The following is a 15082-nucleotide window of genomic DNA, read 5'->3' on the forward strand; positions in this document are numbered from 1 at the left end:
CGGCACCAAACGGCACCAAACGGCACCAAACGGCACCAAACGGCACCGGCCACACGGAGCTCGGGGTGCCCCCCGGACGCCGAGGTGAGAAGAGCCGAGCAGTGTCAATTCACAACTAGTTTAATGCCAGTTAGAACGCTTTACATGGAAAAGTTACAACTCAATACTTGTTTCTGTTCCTCTTTTTTTTTCTTCTTCTTCTTTCCCCCCTCCCCACCACACGATGCTGTATATCTAACAACGCCACACGGTCACAGACTGTCACACAGACTCCGGGCTGCCCCCTGCTCACAGACAATACAGATGAAGGCTTTCCTCTTTTCCCTGCTCCGTAGGGGCAGCAGGAAGGCACGCAGCCCCGCACGCAGCCCCACTCGCCCCCTGCCCCCCTCAGCTCCCACACAACAGCTGAGCCCCCACCCCACACCCAAGCAGCCAAGGGTGGGATCTGTGCCCATCAAATCCACTCAGTGCTCCACCACCACGTTTAACAGTGCCAAAAAAAATAATCAAGGAAGATGCATCGGGAGGCCTTCAGAGCGAGCCCGAACCGAGTGCTGTGCTCCTGCTGCCAGAACCGGGCGGTTGTGCCAACATGGGTTTGTAGAACAACACCGCAGTGATACAGGAGGGGCTGCTGGAGGCGGCGGCTCACAGCCGTGCAGCCACAGAAGCGCTGCCCCTACAGCCTACAGAACAGGTCGAGGTCTGTGTACACAGCCAGGGAAATCCCGAGCAGAGGAACAGCCAGCAGAGGCGCTGCGGGAGGGAGGGCACAGCGTTGGCACACAGACACGGGGAGACAGAACAGGCTGCTGCAAGCAGAACAGCTTCTCCTTAAATTAAAAGCAACACGTGAGCGCTTTGCAGCACAGCCCGCGGCACTCAGCACCCCGGGCGCAGACACAGACTCTCTTCCACACAGCTTCAACACCAAAGAAAATCAACAGGTCCCCCGGCATCGACGAGGAGATTAAAAAACAGAAAGGAAAAAAAACACAAAAGGGCACCAAATCCTGCCTGGCTTCGCACAGAGAGCCTCCCTCTCACCCCGGCGCGGCCTTTCCCCCCTTCCTTCCAGCCACAAGAGGCCGGGCTCCCTCTGAAATCAACCAGACCCCACAGGAGTGGTTTTGTTTCTCAAGCTCATCGCAACTGCTTTTGTCCTCGGGAGGCCATCCTCAGGAACCAACCCAGCACGCAGCCGGGGAGCTCCGCCTGCACATCGCTTCGCTTTGAAAGCCAGTGTTTCGTTGTTTTGTGTTTGTTTGGTTTTCTTTCCCCTCTCTGTTAAATAAAGGACTGGCCTAAAGCACACCACAGCCATTTGAAGCTGCTCTGAGCGCATGCCCTCCCAGGTGAAGCCTCTTCAAAGATGTTACGTTTGGAGCGGCTGGTAAACGGGCCAGAACCCAGCAGCCTCACGGAGCAGCACTGTGGTACCTGCTTCATTCGGAGGAAACAAGTGGTTCTCTGGTGCAACGGGGATCCCAGGCTCTAACGAGTGCCTTTAGATAGCAGAGAGGCCAAGGCTCAGCCGGGGCATTGCCCCACAGGGGCAAGGATACTCTCGTCTCTCCTAAGAGCTTACAACACAGCAGTTGGGATGGCCTTGGTCCGCTCTCAGTGCTCCATGTAAACACGTTTTCTCCAGTACAAAAGAAAAAACAAGGGTTGGAGGGCGCCGCTTTGACCTCTTCCACCCGCACCCCTTCGACAAAGGACAAATCCATGAACCTTGGGCAGTTCCCTCCCACCCCCCACCCCCCAGCCCCAGCCAAACGCTGTCCCAGCGCCGTTCACAAGCACTGTTTAATCAGTGCCTGTGGCTCCGTCCTCCAGGCCCAGCGGGGCTCCCTCCCCTCCCGGCTGCTCTCTGGGGTCCCATGCACACCAAAGCAGTGGTTCCATCCTGCTGCGTGAGGCTGGGCTCTCCTGGGCCGCAGCGTGGGGGGGTTTTACCGTATCCTGGTGAAGAGGTTCAGAACGGATACGGACTCCTACAACAAAAGGTAAAGCAGCAGTGAGCACTGCAGAGCTTCAACCGCCACCACCACGCTGCCAAGGCATCTCAGGGCACCACATTCAAAGTCCAACACCAATATTCCCATGTGGTTTTTTTCCTTCCCCCACCCCCCAACTGATAACAAGGAGCGTGGCAGGCAAGCGTGCCATTCCCACATCGGTGTGCAGTGCTGCAATGCTGCACCACAGCCCCACACCAACAGCCCTCCTCGGGGCCTCAGCGCTGCTCTCTGCGCCACACGTGGGCACAGCACACTGCTGCTACCCCCAGTCACCACTTGCAGCAATTAAGCAAGGAGCTGAAGGATAATAAAATATGAGGACACCGTCAGCTGACCGCATCCCAGCAGCAGTGATGGATGGCGGTGGGCTCAAGGTGAGCACAGTTCCAGGGCAGCTGGCAGAATGATGCCTTGTCACGCTGCCCTGCGTGTGCACAGCCAGCCTTTTATTGTGTCTCATGACTGCAAAGCCTTTTATATTGCAGCCTAGTTTAACTCTTAATTGCAACCATCCCTCAATCCGCAGGGTGAGGTTAAAGGACCCAGAGGTGAGGCTGAAGAAGAGAGCAAACAGCCGGAATTCCTGCTGCGGCTGCACACACCCTTACCTTCGTGGAGCGAGTTTTACTGAAGACGTTCCAGAAGCGCAAGGTTTCGTCTCCAGCTCCTGTCACGATGGCCTCCCCGTCTGGGGACATCGCCTGCAGCCAAGAGAGCAGCCCTGAGCCCCGATCGCATCCTTGAGGTTGAAAACAAACCTTGACTGGAATGCATGAGATTCGACTCGCCTTCCCCGTGCCAGCTATAACTGCGGCCATTCCTCCCCACATTACAAACGTGTGTTGAGGCAGGAAGCTGACAGAGCTGGTAAATGCCACTCATTAGTCAGCTGGGTTGGAATCCACCTCGCAAAACACTATCAGCAGTATTTATCACCTGCCAGCACTCTGCCAAAAGCCCAATGTAAGGTAAGCAGGCAGTTAATCCACCCGGATCTCCTACCTACACCAGGTGCTTTGATATGGAATTAGGAAGGCTGAAGGCATCGTGTCATTCCCTGCTTGCAGTTACCAACAAACAGTGACCGTGCCTTATGGGAATGAGGAGAGATCCTGTGCTTCCCTCTGAAGAGCTCTGGCAAGCTTTGCTGTTCATTAATAAAGCCTCACATTTCCATAGCAGTAAATCAAAGCATCCCTTGCAGGCAAGGAAAGCAGGCAGAGCTTTTCTCATCACCTGCAGGGCTGCGCTCACACATCTCCACCACGAGCAGAGGCAGCTGGCAGCGCTCATCTCAGCACACGTCCAGCAGCTGCTCTGGAAACACAGCCACTGCTTACCAGGTACAGGACTCTGTACGAGTGCCCCGTCAGCTTGGCCACTTGAGTGAGGGAGGGGTATTTCCAGACCAGAATCTGGTTCTGCGAGTAGCCGTGGGTGCTCACCTGGAAGGAGAGAGGGAAAGGGAAGAGAGGGAAAGGGACGTGGCGCTTCCTACCCCGAGGCAGGTCAGCAGCGAGGGCGGCACACAGGACTCACCAACTCGTTGGCGTGCTTCGACCAGGCCAGGTTGCACACCTGGGAGCCGGTGTCGATGCACTGCAGGGGCTGCCCTGTCAGCGTGTTCCAGAAGCGGATGCAGCGGTCAGCGGTGCCGCCGCCGGAGGCGAGGAGGCCGTGCTGGTGTGGAGACCAGGCGATGGCTTTCACTGCAGCCAGGTGCTCTGTGTATTGCTGCACGGGGCTCAGGCTGGAATGGTTCCACACGAGGAGCTGGAGGAGAGGAGAGGAGATGTGAGCACAGCCGCACCACAGTCGCGCGTCCGCAACACCCACAGAGCACGAGAGCTGCTCTGGGATTGATGAGGGCGGCTGGGAAATGTGATGGCTTCCCACAGCTCCGCCCAAGCACAGCCAGCCCGGCTCTCTCAGCCCTGACCCCCGTCTCACTCGGGCACTGAGCCCAGCTGAGAAGCCACCGGCCCACAGAAGCACTCAGGTTAAGCTCATGAAGCCAAAGATCCGGCATCTCTGAACAACACCTCAAAACCTTTTGTCTGTGGGGCCGCACTGTTCCAACACACAGCTAAAAACACAGCTCAAATTCGTCTGCAGACACCCTGACAAGGAGCTCGGTACAACCATGCTGTCGCACTGGCTACAGTCACTACCTAGCAACCCGCTCCAAAGGGCTCCGAATGCTGCTGCTTTGGAACAGATGCTTCCTCCATATGGCACTCAGTGAGACACAGCTCTGTGCTGTAGGTATCAGAACTTACACAGCTCCTAAGCTCTGTTTCCTTCTGCATGCATGAACATTATTCACTGTACGCTACCTAAACCAAGTCAGGAAGCACAGCTTAGCCTCACTGAACTCAAAACCGAGTCAAGCTATGGATTTAATTAGCCAAACACAGGAGCAAAATTAAATTTGCCTCTTTAATATTATTAGAGAGAGAGGACTGAGGAGAAGCTTAGCGTGATTTACAGCTGGACACAGCCCAGCAATTGAAATAAGAGCCCCTCCACACTGCAGCTGAAAGAAAGGGGGGGGCTGACAGCTCTCGGTGAGGATGGAGAAATGCTGAGCCTCACGTGAGCAGCACTGAGCGCCGTACCTTGTTGTCATTCCCCCCAGATGCCAGGAGCTGGTGGTCTGTGGACCATTTGAGCCCGCACACCTCCTGCCTGTGGCCCTGGAGCCGCCGCTCCGACTGCAGGGGGGGGGTCCTGATGTCCCTCTGGAGGATCATTCGGTCTCTGCTCCCAGAAGACAGCTGGTCTGCGTTCCATGCCAGGGCACCTGCGAGAGAGGGAGGCAAGAGGTGTGAGAGGGCGTTTTGGGGGCCCTGCAGGCAGAGCACAGCTACCAGAGCTATGAGAGACCAACCCCATCTCACAAGGCAGTAAAGCACAAAGGCTGAACTCAGCAGGGATCTCACAGCCCCAAATCGTTCAGCATTCAGATTCAATGCCTCTGATAAAAACAACAACAAAAACAACAACAACAACAAAACAGTCCCTGAAATGCACAGAACTGGAAATCTCAGTGTGAAGCTGCTGCCTGCAGGGCTGAAAGCGGAAGCAGGTGGCAACGAAAAGCAGTGTTGTAACCAAACTGAAATGCCTCAGACATGGAGGAAACACCTGCTGCAAGAAGCACTCAAACACCACCACACTCAAGATCAGAACACCACAATTACTAGGTGGCAACATTTTCAAGGCAGCTCAGGACACAGCAGGACATAAATATCAGTTGTGGGGCTGTTTGAAGCTCTGCTATTTCTAGCAGATCCCTGGTAGGAGAAGAGTAAAAAAAATAAATCCAGGAGCTAAACATGCAGGATCTTCCACCTCCCACCTCCTTACCAACTCTGGCCGTGTGTCCCTCCAGCATGGAGAGCTTTTTTCCTGCAGCCGCATCCCAGATCTGTACAAAGCCCTTGTGAGTGCCAACAGCTACCAGAGTCCCCTGGACAAACAGAAAACCACCATCAGTAAAGCTATAAGCATAGACAGATGTAACACAAAAAGCTATATGCTCAGGAAAAGCCTCAGGATAAATCCCATGAGACGGAAAGCATCCAGAGCTCTTCTATCTTCCATCTTCTCCCTGCTGGAGAGAGCCACGTAGCCAGGATGGAACATATTTGTTGTAGCACTTCATTGTGGAGAGCTAGAAAAGTGACCTGGCTCTTTCTCCCTCCCATCTCTCTTATTGAATACCTCAAAAGCCACAAAATCCAAGAGGTTTCTCTCTTTACCCCCTCATTTAGCAGAGACAGATTTAACTTACAGCACACAGGGAATTCAGGGCAATACAGAAAAATAAACCAAAGCAGCTAAAACTGGTGAGGAAGGGCCACCCAGCTCCAGCGATAGCATTTAACTTTCAGTTGATGTTACAGGTTGTGTCATACTGACCCGTTCTGACCAGCCCACAGATGTCACAGAGTCTCCTTCCACAGAGAGATCACACAGCCGGGTCACCTGGCAAAATAAGGCACCATTAGTTTGAAGACACACCAGCAGGTGCTGCTCTGATGAGGGAGTGGCTTGGGACAGAGCACTGCAGACACCGGGCTGCTCACAGTGCATTTCCACAGCTCTGTGCCTGGATGACACCTGCAGCAATGGGTTTCCTACTCTGCCTTTACCTGGCTGGTGCAAGCACTCCATAGGTAAACACACGTCCCGAGGCCAACGCTGAGCACGTTCAGAGAGGACCAGTCCACCAGGTTCAGGTAGAAATCATCCTGCAGTTCTGGGGCATCCAACACTTTGAAAGGAATCTTGGAGATCTTCCGAGTTGGTTTTCGAGGCGACCTGAGCAGCTTCTGACTATTTACAGACAGAAAAACAACTACAGGATGCTGCACGCCACAGCAGGCTGCACAGATGGACACAGCTGCTCTCCAAAGCAAGTCTACATTTCTACAGAAACAGAAAGAGGCAGTAAAACTCCTTCCAGCAGATAAGAATAGAGGGAATTGGGTTCTGCCTCTGCAAAGGAGCTCGGTAGCAAAAGGTGAGCTGGCTGTGGTTGCTCCGACAACACATCCTGCAGATGTAAGCAGGCTGGACACCTGCACAGATCCCTAGAGAACTTGCCTGTCCATATTTATTGCCTTTCTCAGACTTCCAAATCCAATCCAAGCGGCAATTTCAATTGCCTTAAAGAAAAAAAAAAAACAACCCTAGAAAACCCAACCCTTCCCTCCTTTGTGTACAGTCAGTAATACCTTTTGTTGCTGACAGGAGACAAGGAATACGGTGAGACCTCATTGCCATCGTCTGGACTGGAACGTTTGGTGCTGAGGGAATACTGCATGAAGGAAGCACAGCTCAGCACACCAGGAGTCAGAGGATCCCTCACAGAACAGGCACAAGTGCCTGGCAACCTCCAACACCCACTGTCAGTTTTTCAGTCTCCTCAGTTCCCCCCTGTTCTCCGTGTTCCAGATGTACACACACACAAAGTTAACCTCCACTGAAGTCTGAGGCCTTGATTTGGTCACTTACAGTTTGGGAGCGGGTAAAAAACCTTCAGTCCCACTCAGTTTCCTTGGCAGTACAGCAATAGGAAGCACACAGCTCACTGCAGGTGCTTGTACTGCCTTTACAAGCAAACAAATTTTGTTCTCAGCATCTGACATAAGTCACAGTACTAACTTGCTTTCATCAGCAGCTTCACAGAGCTGTGTGCCTTGCTCCCCTCACAGACTTACAGCCTCCCTTCATCTGAATGCAACCAACTTACAGTGAAGAGAGATTTCTTCTCCGGAGTGGAAGGCTGCAACCTCCTGTCCTCTGTCTGTGGGTCCTGCACTTTCTCAATCCCTGCTCCCAGGAGCTCGTTCTTCAGCAGGGCAGAATAAGCAAGGCCATCTGTGAACCCAAACAGGAGGTGAGGCAGGGCGTTTTGGAGCCACAGAAGCTCAGCAGAGACCAACAGGCCCACAGCCTGTACTCTCACAGGGCTCCTTAATAAGCCTGGGATTCCCAGTTATTAATTCCCAGGAATTACAGCTAGTAGTGAACTCCTTCCTCTCCCTCAGAAAAGTGCTTTGTGACAATAAATCACAGAACACAAACGTGCCCTTGCTTCCCAGATGCCCATCAGTGGCCTGCTGAGCTGACCTGCCATTCACTCCCATTTCAAGATGCATGTTTTAGGACACCAGCATGGCTTCAGGCACGAGCACCTGAGTGCCAGCATTCACCTGGCTCCTGAGCTTGGCACCAAATGGATATAAAAGCTGCAGCTGTGGCTGCCGGCGATAGAGAGAAGGTCTCACCTTTACCATTGTCTGATGTAGCATCCTTTGCTTTTCTGTTCTGACTTGGTGATTTTTCATTTTCCTGAAAGGGGAAAGCATGCAATCACCCTACAGAAACCTCTGGGTGTAGAATAGCCAGCAGACAGCAGGCTGCCACTGTGGGGTAGAAGATGCACATTCAGAGCAACTCTTCAAAAGAAGGTATGAGGCCGTGCTGCAAATGATCCACACAGCAGCTCTGGACAAAACGAGGCCCACCTTCCTTATTCAAAGGTTTTGAGAGGGGAACAGAGCTTACATTTATTCTGTGGAAGTTGATGCTCCAGTTGGCCCCTGCTCTCGAAGGAATGAACCTGTCTCCGTGTTTACTGGGAGATGACATTGGAGAATTGGAAGGCGTCAGGGTCCTTCTCATCTCTGCTACCTGAATTAAAGAACGAGAGAGATGAAGGAACACAAGCACTGATCTCAGCAAAGGGTCTGAAAGACATCACAGAGGTCACATCCAAGCTAAATATGCCTAACTAGAAGGGTGAGGCACCTGCTTATCCCCAAAACGGAGCTGCTGGAGAGGCCGCAGCAGGGCAAGGAGCCTGCTGTGTGAGCTGCAGGTACCTCACCTGTGGGCACAGCTTTGGTACAATAACTGATGTTGGAGAGGTCCCCCAACTCACTCCTCCAGCCTGTCAAGCTCCCTCTGCCTGCAGCTCCGTCCCAGGTACCTCAGCACCTTCCCCACAGACCTGGGGAGGCTGCACCACCTCCACCCCAGACCGCCCACCCTTCATTTCTGCTACGGCAGAGGTGAGGGAGACTACCAGCAGCCTTGCTGAACTCAGCATAAGTGACTTTTACTCCCCCCTCTCCTCCAGCAAGTGAAACTGTGCTGTTGCAGAAGGCTCCCAGGAAGGTCGGGCATCATTTGCCCTTGTTAAGTTGGCGCTGCTCCCTTCATGCCTGGAAATGTCTCCAGAAGGATTTGCTCAGGGACTGAGAAGCGCTGATGCTGCCTTCCCCTGCTCTCTAGTGCCCTCTTGGGCTACTTTGGCCTCCAGTCCTAAGGCTGTTCTGTCTGTTAGCCCCCAATATTTGCACTCTGCATGCAACTGAGACCATTTGTGAAAGGCATCATCACGCTACATCAGCACACCTTAATCCATTTCTGCAACCCAAACTGAGCTCGTCTGTGTCAAAGCACCGTTACTGGGCTCCTCCTAATCAGGAACTCACACCTGCTGACAGCCCAACAACAGATGGGTCCCCACGTCTCCCAAAGCTCCACAGGAAGGAAACACAGAGCAGAGCTTCACACCCAGGCAGAGGCCAGTGGGTGCAGACACTGGTACTCACACAGGGCATGGTGTTCTCATTCTGTATGTTGATTTGGCGCAGGAGCCGTCTCTCATAATCCTGGTCCATGCTGGAAGGAACAGGGCTGGGGAGTGCAGCAGTCTCAGGGCTCTCTGCTCATGAAGTCCAATCAGTAATTAGTCTGCTGCAACACACAGGGAAGAAAACGCCCCCCAAATATTACGACTCCTCACTCAGAAGCTGAGGACTGAGCCCCCAGCCTCTGCTTTGCCACTTCCCACGTTTCTCCCATACGTTCTTTTCAGAGGCAGCCACCAGGCTGAGCAGTGATCAGCTTCCACCAAACAAAGCCAGCCACCAGGGATGGCATCACAGCCAAAAACCCCTCGCAAGCCTTTGGCATTTTCCAACGATGGAGTCAGAAATACACAGTATTAAAATCCCTCATCACATCCCACGTCCCTCCTCGTTTTCAGCTCGTTTCTCACTACATATCTTCCACATCCATCTTTCAAGCCAGCAAGACCTCTCAAACCAAGGCTTTCCAACCAAATGCATTTTTTACACCGTGAACAAGAGAACAGCAGTGTGCAGAACCCACATGAGGTGCACGATCCGTCAGGAGGTGCCACACACGGGAAGTTTCTTCTCCAAATGGCTCAGCTCTGTGATGCAGATACAGACACGATCCCACCACACAGCAATGTGCTGCTCTGAGCTCTGGAAACCCAAGGCGTGGGCTCAGAGAGCTTCACACACAGCAGCTCCAGGCTGTACAAATATGGATTCTAACCCCAAACCTCACCCTCAAGGGTGGCAGGGAAATTCAACAGCACACCAAGAAGACGAGGTCTGTCCTAGGAGGAAGCCACGCTATTCCTGCCTCCCCAGAGCCTGTGCAAGTCCATGCATCCTGCAGACAGCCCCAGCCTGCTGTGTGCTCGCTGCCACCAGCTCCAGGGTGCCCACGTTCCAGAAATGCCCACTTCTAGCTGGCTCAATTCAAGCTGGATTTGAAAAGCAAAGCGCTGCAAGGTGTAGCTATAATATTTTTGCCACCTGCCTGCATTCAGCCTTGGGGTTCATTGCAGAGCCAAAGCTGGAGGTGCTGCAGATCCACACCAAGCTGTGTGCTATCTGTGCCTTTTTACACCACCCCCTCCTGGCAGAGCAGAGCCCAGCCTGCAGTTCAGTCCTGAGGTGACAAACATTTGATGCTGTGCAACACACTGCACACCCATCAGTGCTCTGAGACCTCACAGAGCCCCACATCAGCTCCCTGCACCCACCTGAAGGCTCTGTGTCTGCTTTTGGCCCTAAAGACGTGGCAGAGGGGCTCTGACCAGCACAGCACAGCAGTGCTCACCTGAAGCACTCGGGGCAGAGCCCTGGATGAAACGTGAGGAGCAAAGAGCCTCACAGAACAGCATGGAGCTGCAGGTGCCAGGAAACACCTGCAGGAAACCAAGGGACAGCGGCACCTCTGAAGGAGCCTTTGAGAGCAACAAACAGCACACCAGCAGGCTCCTCGGCGTGCTTTTACAACCCCAAGGACTTTCACCCCACCAAATTCCCTTCGATGCATGACTTCCTTTGAGAAGTGTTGTTCTCACTGCCTCCTTCACGTGAGCAATGCTCAGGTATCACCACCACTGGTAGGACAGATGTTCTCCCAAACCCTCCTTCTTTCCACGCCTGGAAGGAAAGGAGGGAAGCCAGCATCTGCCGCACTGTGCTCCCAAGATAAGCACTTCCAGCTGCTCACCTCCTCAATCGTGCAGCTCACCAAAGCTGAATTGCAGAGCTCAGCCTGAGAGAAGAGCAAACCCTCCTCACTGCTGCACGCAGAGCCAGATCCCCAGCCGAGGGGCTCCCAGGTTTCCTTCCCAGCTTTTATTCACTGAGGAAAGCTGCAGGTTCGCTCCTCGCCCTTCCCAGATCACGTTTTTCATTCTACACACATCTCACTGCAGATGACAGCAGCGGGGTTGATGCAAGCAGCCACGACAATCACACACACAGCAGGGAACCTCTCAAAAAGAAAAAACAACAACCAGCATCACCATTAAACCCCTTTTTATTGCCTGCAGGCAGCAGTTCTGTCTTCCTTTCACCTTTTCACCACAACGCTTCATAAAGAAGAGAGCCACGCCTGCTCCCAGGGAAACCAAAAACAGTACAAAGTCTGCAGCAGCACAGGAAGCCACGGGCTGGGAAACACAGAGGGCGATGGGATGCAATGAGCTGCGGGGTCAGTGCTGTGTCAGCCCTCGCCTGTGGGTCAAGTTCTGCACCTCATTAGCAGGAAGGCTCCTAACAGGTTCACCTCTGACGAAGGCAAAACAAACAACAGAGGCCACAGGAAAAACAACACCACCACCATCACCACGCTCTCTGGTTTTAGAGATGCAATAATTAACAAAGGTGTGTTGAGAGCGTTTGCGCAGCTCTTCCTTTCCTGGCTCCATGAAGCGCCGAGGGCTGCAGTATGGATCAGGTTTGGCCCAGCACCCACCAGGTTCTGTCGCCTCCCTCTGCTGCTGCACATGCAAGGAAGCAGCTCCTGCCCTGTGCACAGGCAGAGGGGAAAGAAACATCCCCTGTGTGGTGCTGCATGCTGTACAGGAGCTGGCTCTGGTGGTCGCACAAGGACGCATCAACGCTGCAGGGCTCTGCCTTCAGATGCCCCCTCTCCCAAAATGCCAACGGCCTGGAGGCCATCGCCCGATCCGTGACCAAAACTCACACGGCTCCTCTGTGCCACCACAGCCCTGCATTCACCTCCCAGCCGAGCTGCTGGCAGCGCCTCTTAGGATTTGGGGATCAGGTGCTGCACTGAGGATGGAGTTCATCCACGCCAAGCGTCCGAGACAACAGAACTGGAGGAAGCAAGACAGCAAGCTCCCCGCGTCCATTCACAGCACTTCACAGAACCCTTCAGGGCTTTTTTAAAGCAGTTTGCGTGCTCTGCCCTGCTGTCACACCCTGGGAACGGAGGGAAAGCACTGTGCCTCCTCAAGGCCCCGTAACCTCCCATGTGCAGCACTTATAACCCACAGGCAGCCTGCAGCTTGTTTTCCCCCACAGCTCTTAACTCCGGTCATTCGGTTTCATTTCTAAATGAAAACAAAACCTCGCGAAGCGCATTCACCTGCTTATCTCCCCTTATGCCTCACAACAAAGTTATAAGCAGCTGTTAAGAGCACCCAGCTCCAGATAAAAGCTCTGCTTTACCGAAAGCCTTATTGTGAGTCACTGCTCTAAAAGCCAAGATTAAAAATTTACCAGCAACTCTGTCCACGAGCCCCACTGAAGACACGCAATTCAAAGTGCTTCTAAGCTACTGGAAATGCAGCACTGCCCCCTGGTTAATTCACTAAAATGAAGCCAAAGGATTCAGAAAATGCAGTGACTTCAGTCGACAGCCCCAGAATATTCTGCTTCTGCATGAAATAATGGTAATAAAAAAGATCAGTCTTTATTATGAAGTGTTGTTGCCAGCAGGGGAACAGAAAACCTTGGGCACAGAACACCAGGCACCATCATTAAACACCCTAACTCAATAAGAGTGAGCACTTCACAAGAAAATGAGCACTATGCCTTCAGGAGAGCTATAAATCACAGGAAATCCATCTGAGCAATAAAGCCCATGGCATCTCTGATGGATGACTCTGCTCTGACAGCTGCCTCCCCCTCTTCCCACACACAGGAGATGCTTTTAAGACCTCAACCCTGTAATTCACCCAACGTATAAACTATTTCCCTTTTGGAAAGCATCAAGCCATTAAAAAATAATAACAGAGGGCACAAAGCATTGCTCAGTTCCTTCAGACCACTAAAAGCTGTCAGAGCACCAGCAGCACAGCCCCAGCTTTTGCTGCACGTACACACGCAGCTCCTGACCACAGTTTCTGTCCCTGCTTCCTCGCTCTCTCACCAGAGCGCACACCACAAGCTCAGCTGCCATTCACCACCGTGATACGATTGAGGAAGCTGCCTCACAGCAGCAGAGCTGCTTTCCAGGACTGGCCAAGCCTTCCCAACAAGGCAGCAGAGGGCAGCTACACGAGGGACGCACCTTGGGCAGCTCAGACAGATGCTGACCAGGGGACAGATGTGCTGCCCGTTACCTGATGAGCACGGTGAGGAGAGAGCAGAATTCTGCAAGCAGAGGCTCAAACCGCCAACGGTCTGCAGCCCCACACAGCTCTGTGGCAGCAGAGGAGCCACAAGATGATTTCTCAGCTCTCCCACTGAAGCTCGGCCCCACGTTTGGGCCACAGAGGAAGGGCACAGCTTGTTACAAGGCCCAAGGGCCCTCAGAGCGCGGGGCACGACGCGGGGCAGCCCCGCCCGGCCCGGCTCCACCCCGCCAGGCCCAGCCCCTCCACAGCCCGCCCCGCCAGGGCGCACATCTCCAGGGAAACGGCCGGCCGGTCAGCCTTGGGGTCCCACCCGCTCGGACCCAGCCCCCCAGAACCGTGAAGGCAGCCCCAGGCCCGGCCGGCAGGCCCACCCGCCTACCTGCCCACCGGGTCCGGTCCCGCTCCGCCTCCGCCCGTCACCAGTGCCGGCCCCAGCGCTCCCGCAATATGGCGGCCGCTGCCGGCCGGAAGTCCCGCCCCTCCGCGCGGGGCACGACGGGAGGCCCGTCCGCCTATTCGAATAAATACAGGAAGTACCAGCGGGCGTTGTTATGACAACGGCGCGGCCTGCTCCGATCCGCGGGGCCTCGGCCGGGAGCGCGCCCGCCCCGTTACTCATTGTTCCTCCGCCGGGCTGCGTTTACAACGAGCACTAATAAACGGAAGCTAAAGACAGCCTCGATCATTCCCTTAAAATAAAACCAAATGACACGGAGCGAGTGAGGGAAGCCCCGTCGTGCCCCCCCTCTGCCGGCCCGCAGCCCGACCTGCGCCGTACCCGCTCTCCTCCAGGCCGGGCCGAGGCGGAGCCGCCCCGCCGTGACCTTGCGGCCGAATCACTTCCAGGGCGGCGCAGGCTCTCGATTTGAAAATGCGGGAGCGGCTGCTGGTGCTGCTGTGCGCTTTGGCGAGGCGGGCGGGAGGGCGGAGGAGGGCCATGGCCGGGCGTTGGGATGGGCCGCAGCGGCGGGCGTGGATCCGGCATTATTACAGCCAGCGGCAGAAACGGCTGATGACGGTGAGGGGCGGAAATGGGGACGGGGAGGTGGGGAGGGGTGGAGATCACAGGGACACAAAGGACGGGGGTTGGGGAATGGGGCTGTAAGGGTGAGCACGAAGGGCTGGGGGTGTAGAGGTGTGGGGACACGGAGGTGATGGAAAATGGGGCGTGGAGAGACAGTGGGAGGTGAGGGGGCACAGGCGAAGCGTGGGGATGTGAAGGACGCAGAGGTCACAGGGACACAAAGGACAGATGGTGAAATGGGGAATGTGAGGCTGGGCATGAAGGGATGCAGAGGATACAAAAAATGGGATACAGTCAATGGGGGGCGGGGGGAACAGTGATGTAAAGGAGGGGCACGGGGGGCATAAAGGATGAGGGATCAGAAGGATAAGGGACAGGAGGTAAATGGGTCACAGGGACACAAATAGCGGGGATGGGGACACAAATGATGGGGGGGACACAGAAGAGGGGGGTTTTGAGCATGAGGGGCAGCAGTTGCAGAGGGGATACAAAGGACGTGGGGGCACAAAAAATGGGATGTGACTGATGGAGGACATGAGGACATAGGGAGATATAAGATGGGGTGTGGAGGACACAAATAATAGACTCAAAGGACGGGGGACAGGAAGGACACAGAGGGGACACAGCGACACCAAGGGTAGGGACCAGGGGGACAAAAAAGGACCGGGGACCTGAAGGACATGTGAATGAGAGCCTGGACACAAAAGGCAGTGCACAAAGTACAGAGGAAGCAGAGGATGTAGGAGTGTGAGGGAGAGGGGTTGTAAAAGATGCAGAGATCACAGAAATGTGGGG

At 54.4% G+C, this 15082-nt stretch overlaps 1 protein-coding gene and 1 long non-coding RNA gene across 4 annotated transcripts; both read right to left on the reverse strand.

Moving 5' to 3' along the window:
- Positions 1-102: 102 nt before the first annotated feature.
- On the reverse strand, positions 103-1751 carry LOC122191353. Its single transcript, XR_006182375.1, has 2 exons — positions 1444-1751; positions 103-759 (listed from the first exon to the last, which is right to left on the reverse strand). It is a non-coding gene; the product is annotated as an uncharacterized LOC122191353 (long non-coding RNA).
- A 25-nt stretch (positions 1752-1776) lies between these two features.
- Positions 1777-13734, reverse strand: LOC122191354 (fizzy-related protein homolog). 3 transcript variants are annotated; one of them, XM_042891608.1, is made up of 14 exons: positions 13643-13734; positions 9158-9299; positions 8106-8231; positions 7826-7889; positions 7288-7415; positions 6770-6852; positions 6185-6368; positions 5952-6017; positions 5397-5499; positions 4646-4830; positions 3567-3800; positions 3368-3472; positions 2636-2728; positions 1777-2000 (listed from the first exon to the last, which is right to left on the reverse strand). In XM_042891608.1, exons 2-14 carry the CDS (start codon positions 9224-9226, stop codon positions 1959-1961), a joined length of 1482 nt encoding a protein of 493 aa, XP_042747542.1. In that variant the 5' UTR covers positions 9227-9299; positions 13643-13734; the 3' UTR covers positions 1777-1958. The 3 variants fall into 3 exon arrangements, with proteins under 3 accessions (XP_042747542.1, XP_042747541.1, XP_042747543.1); XM_042891607.1 differs by having other exon boundaries at positions 9158-9302; XM_042891609.1 differs by lacking the exon at positions 13643-13734 and adding an exon at positions 13249-13373.
- Between the last annotated feature and the right edge of the window lie 1348 nt (positions 13735-15082).

Source organism: Lagopus leucura, unplaced genomic scaffold (genome assembly GCF_019238085.1).
Source record: "Lagopus leucura isolate 7727_CA_CO unplaced genomic scaffold, USGS_WTPT01 63723-0_obj-0_obj, whole genome shotgun sequence".
NCBI lineage: Eukaryota > Metazoa > Chordata > Aves > Galliformes > Phasianidae > Lagopus > Lagopus leucura.

What these genes read in the sequence shown, in the direction of transcription:
- LOC122191354 (XM_042891608.1), bottom strand. Translation starts at nt 9,226, where the DNA reads ATGGACCAGGATTATGAGAGACGGCTCCTGCGCCAAATCAACATACAG. An exon ending in ATGAGAACACCATGCCCTGT is followed by an intron (nt 8,232 to 9,157) that starts GTGAGTACCAGT and finishes TCTTTAATTCAG; the next exon opens with GTAGCAGAGATGAGAAGGAC. An exon ending in CGTACAGAGTCCTGTACCTG is followed by an intron (nt 2,729 to 3,367) that starts GTAAGCAGTGGC and finishes TCTTGGCTGCAG; the next exon opens with GCGATGTCCCCAGACGGGGA.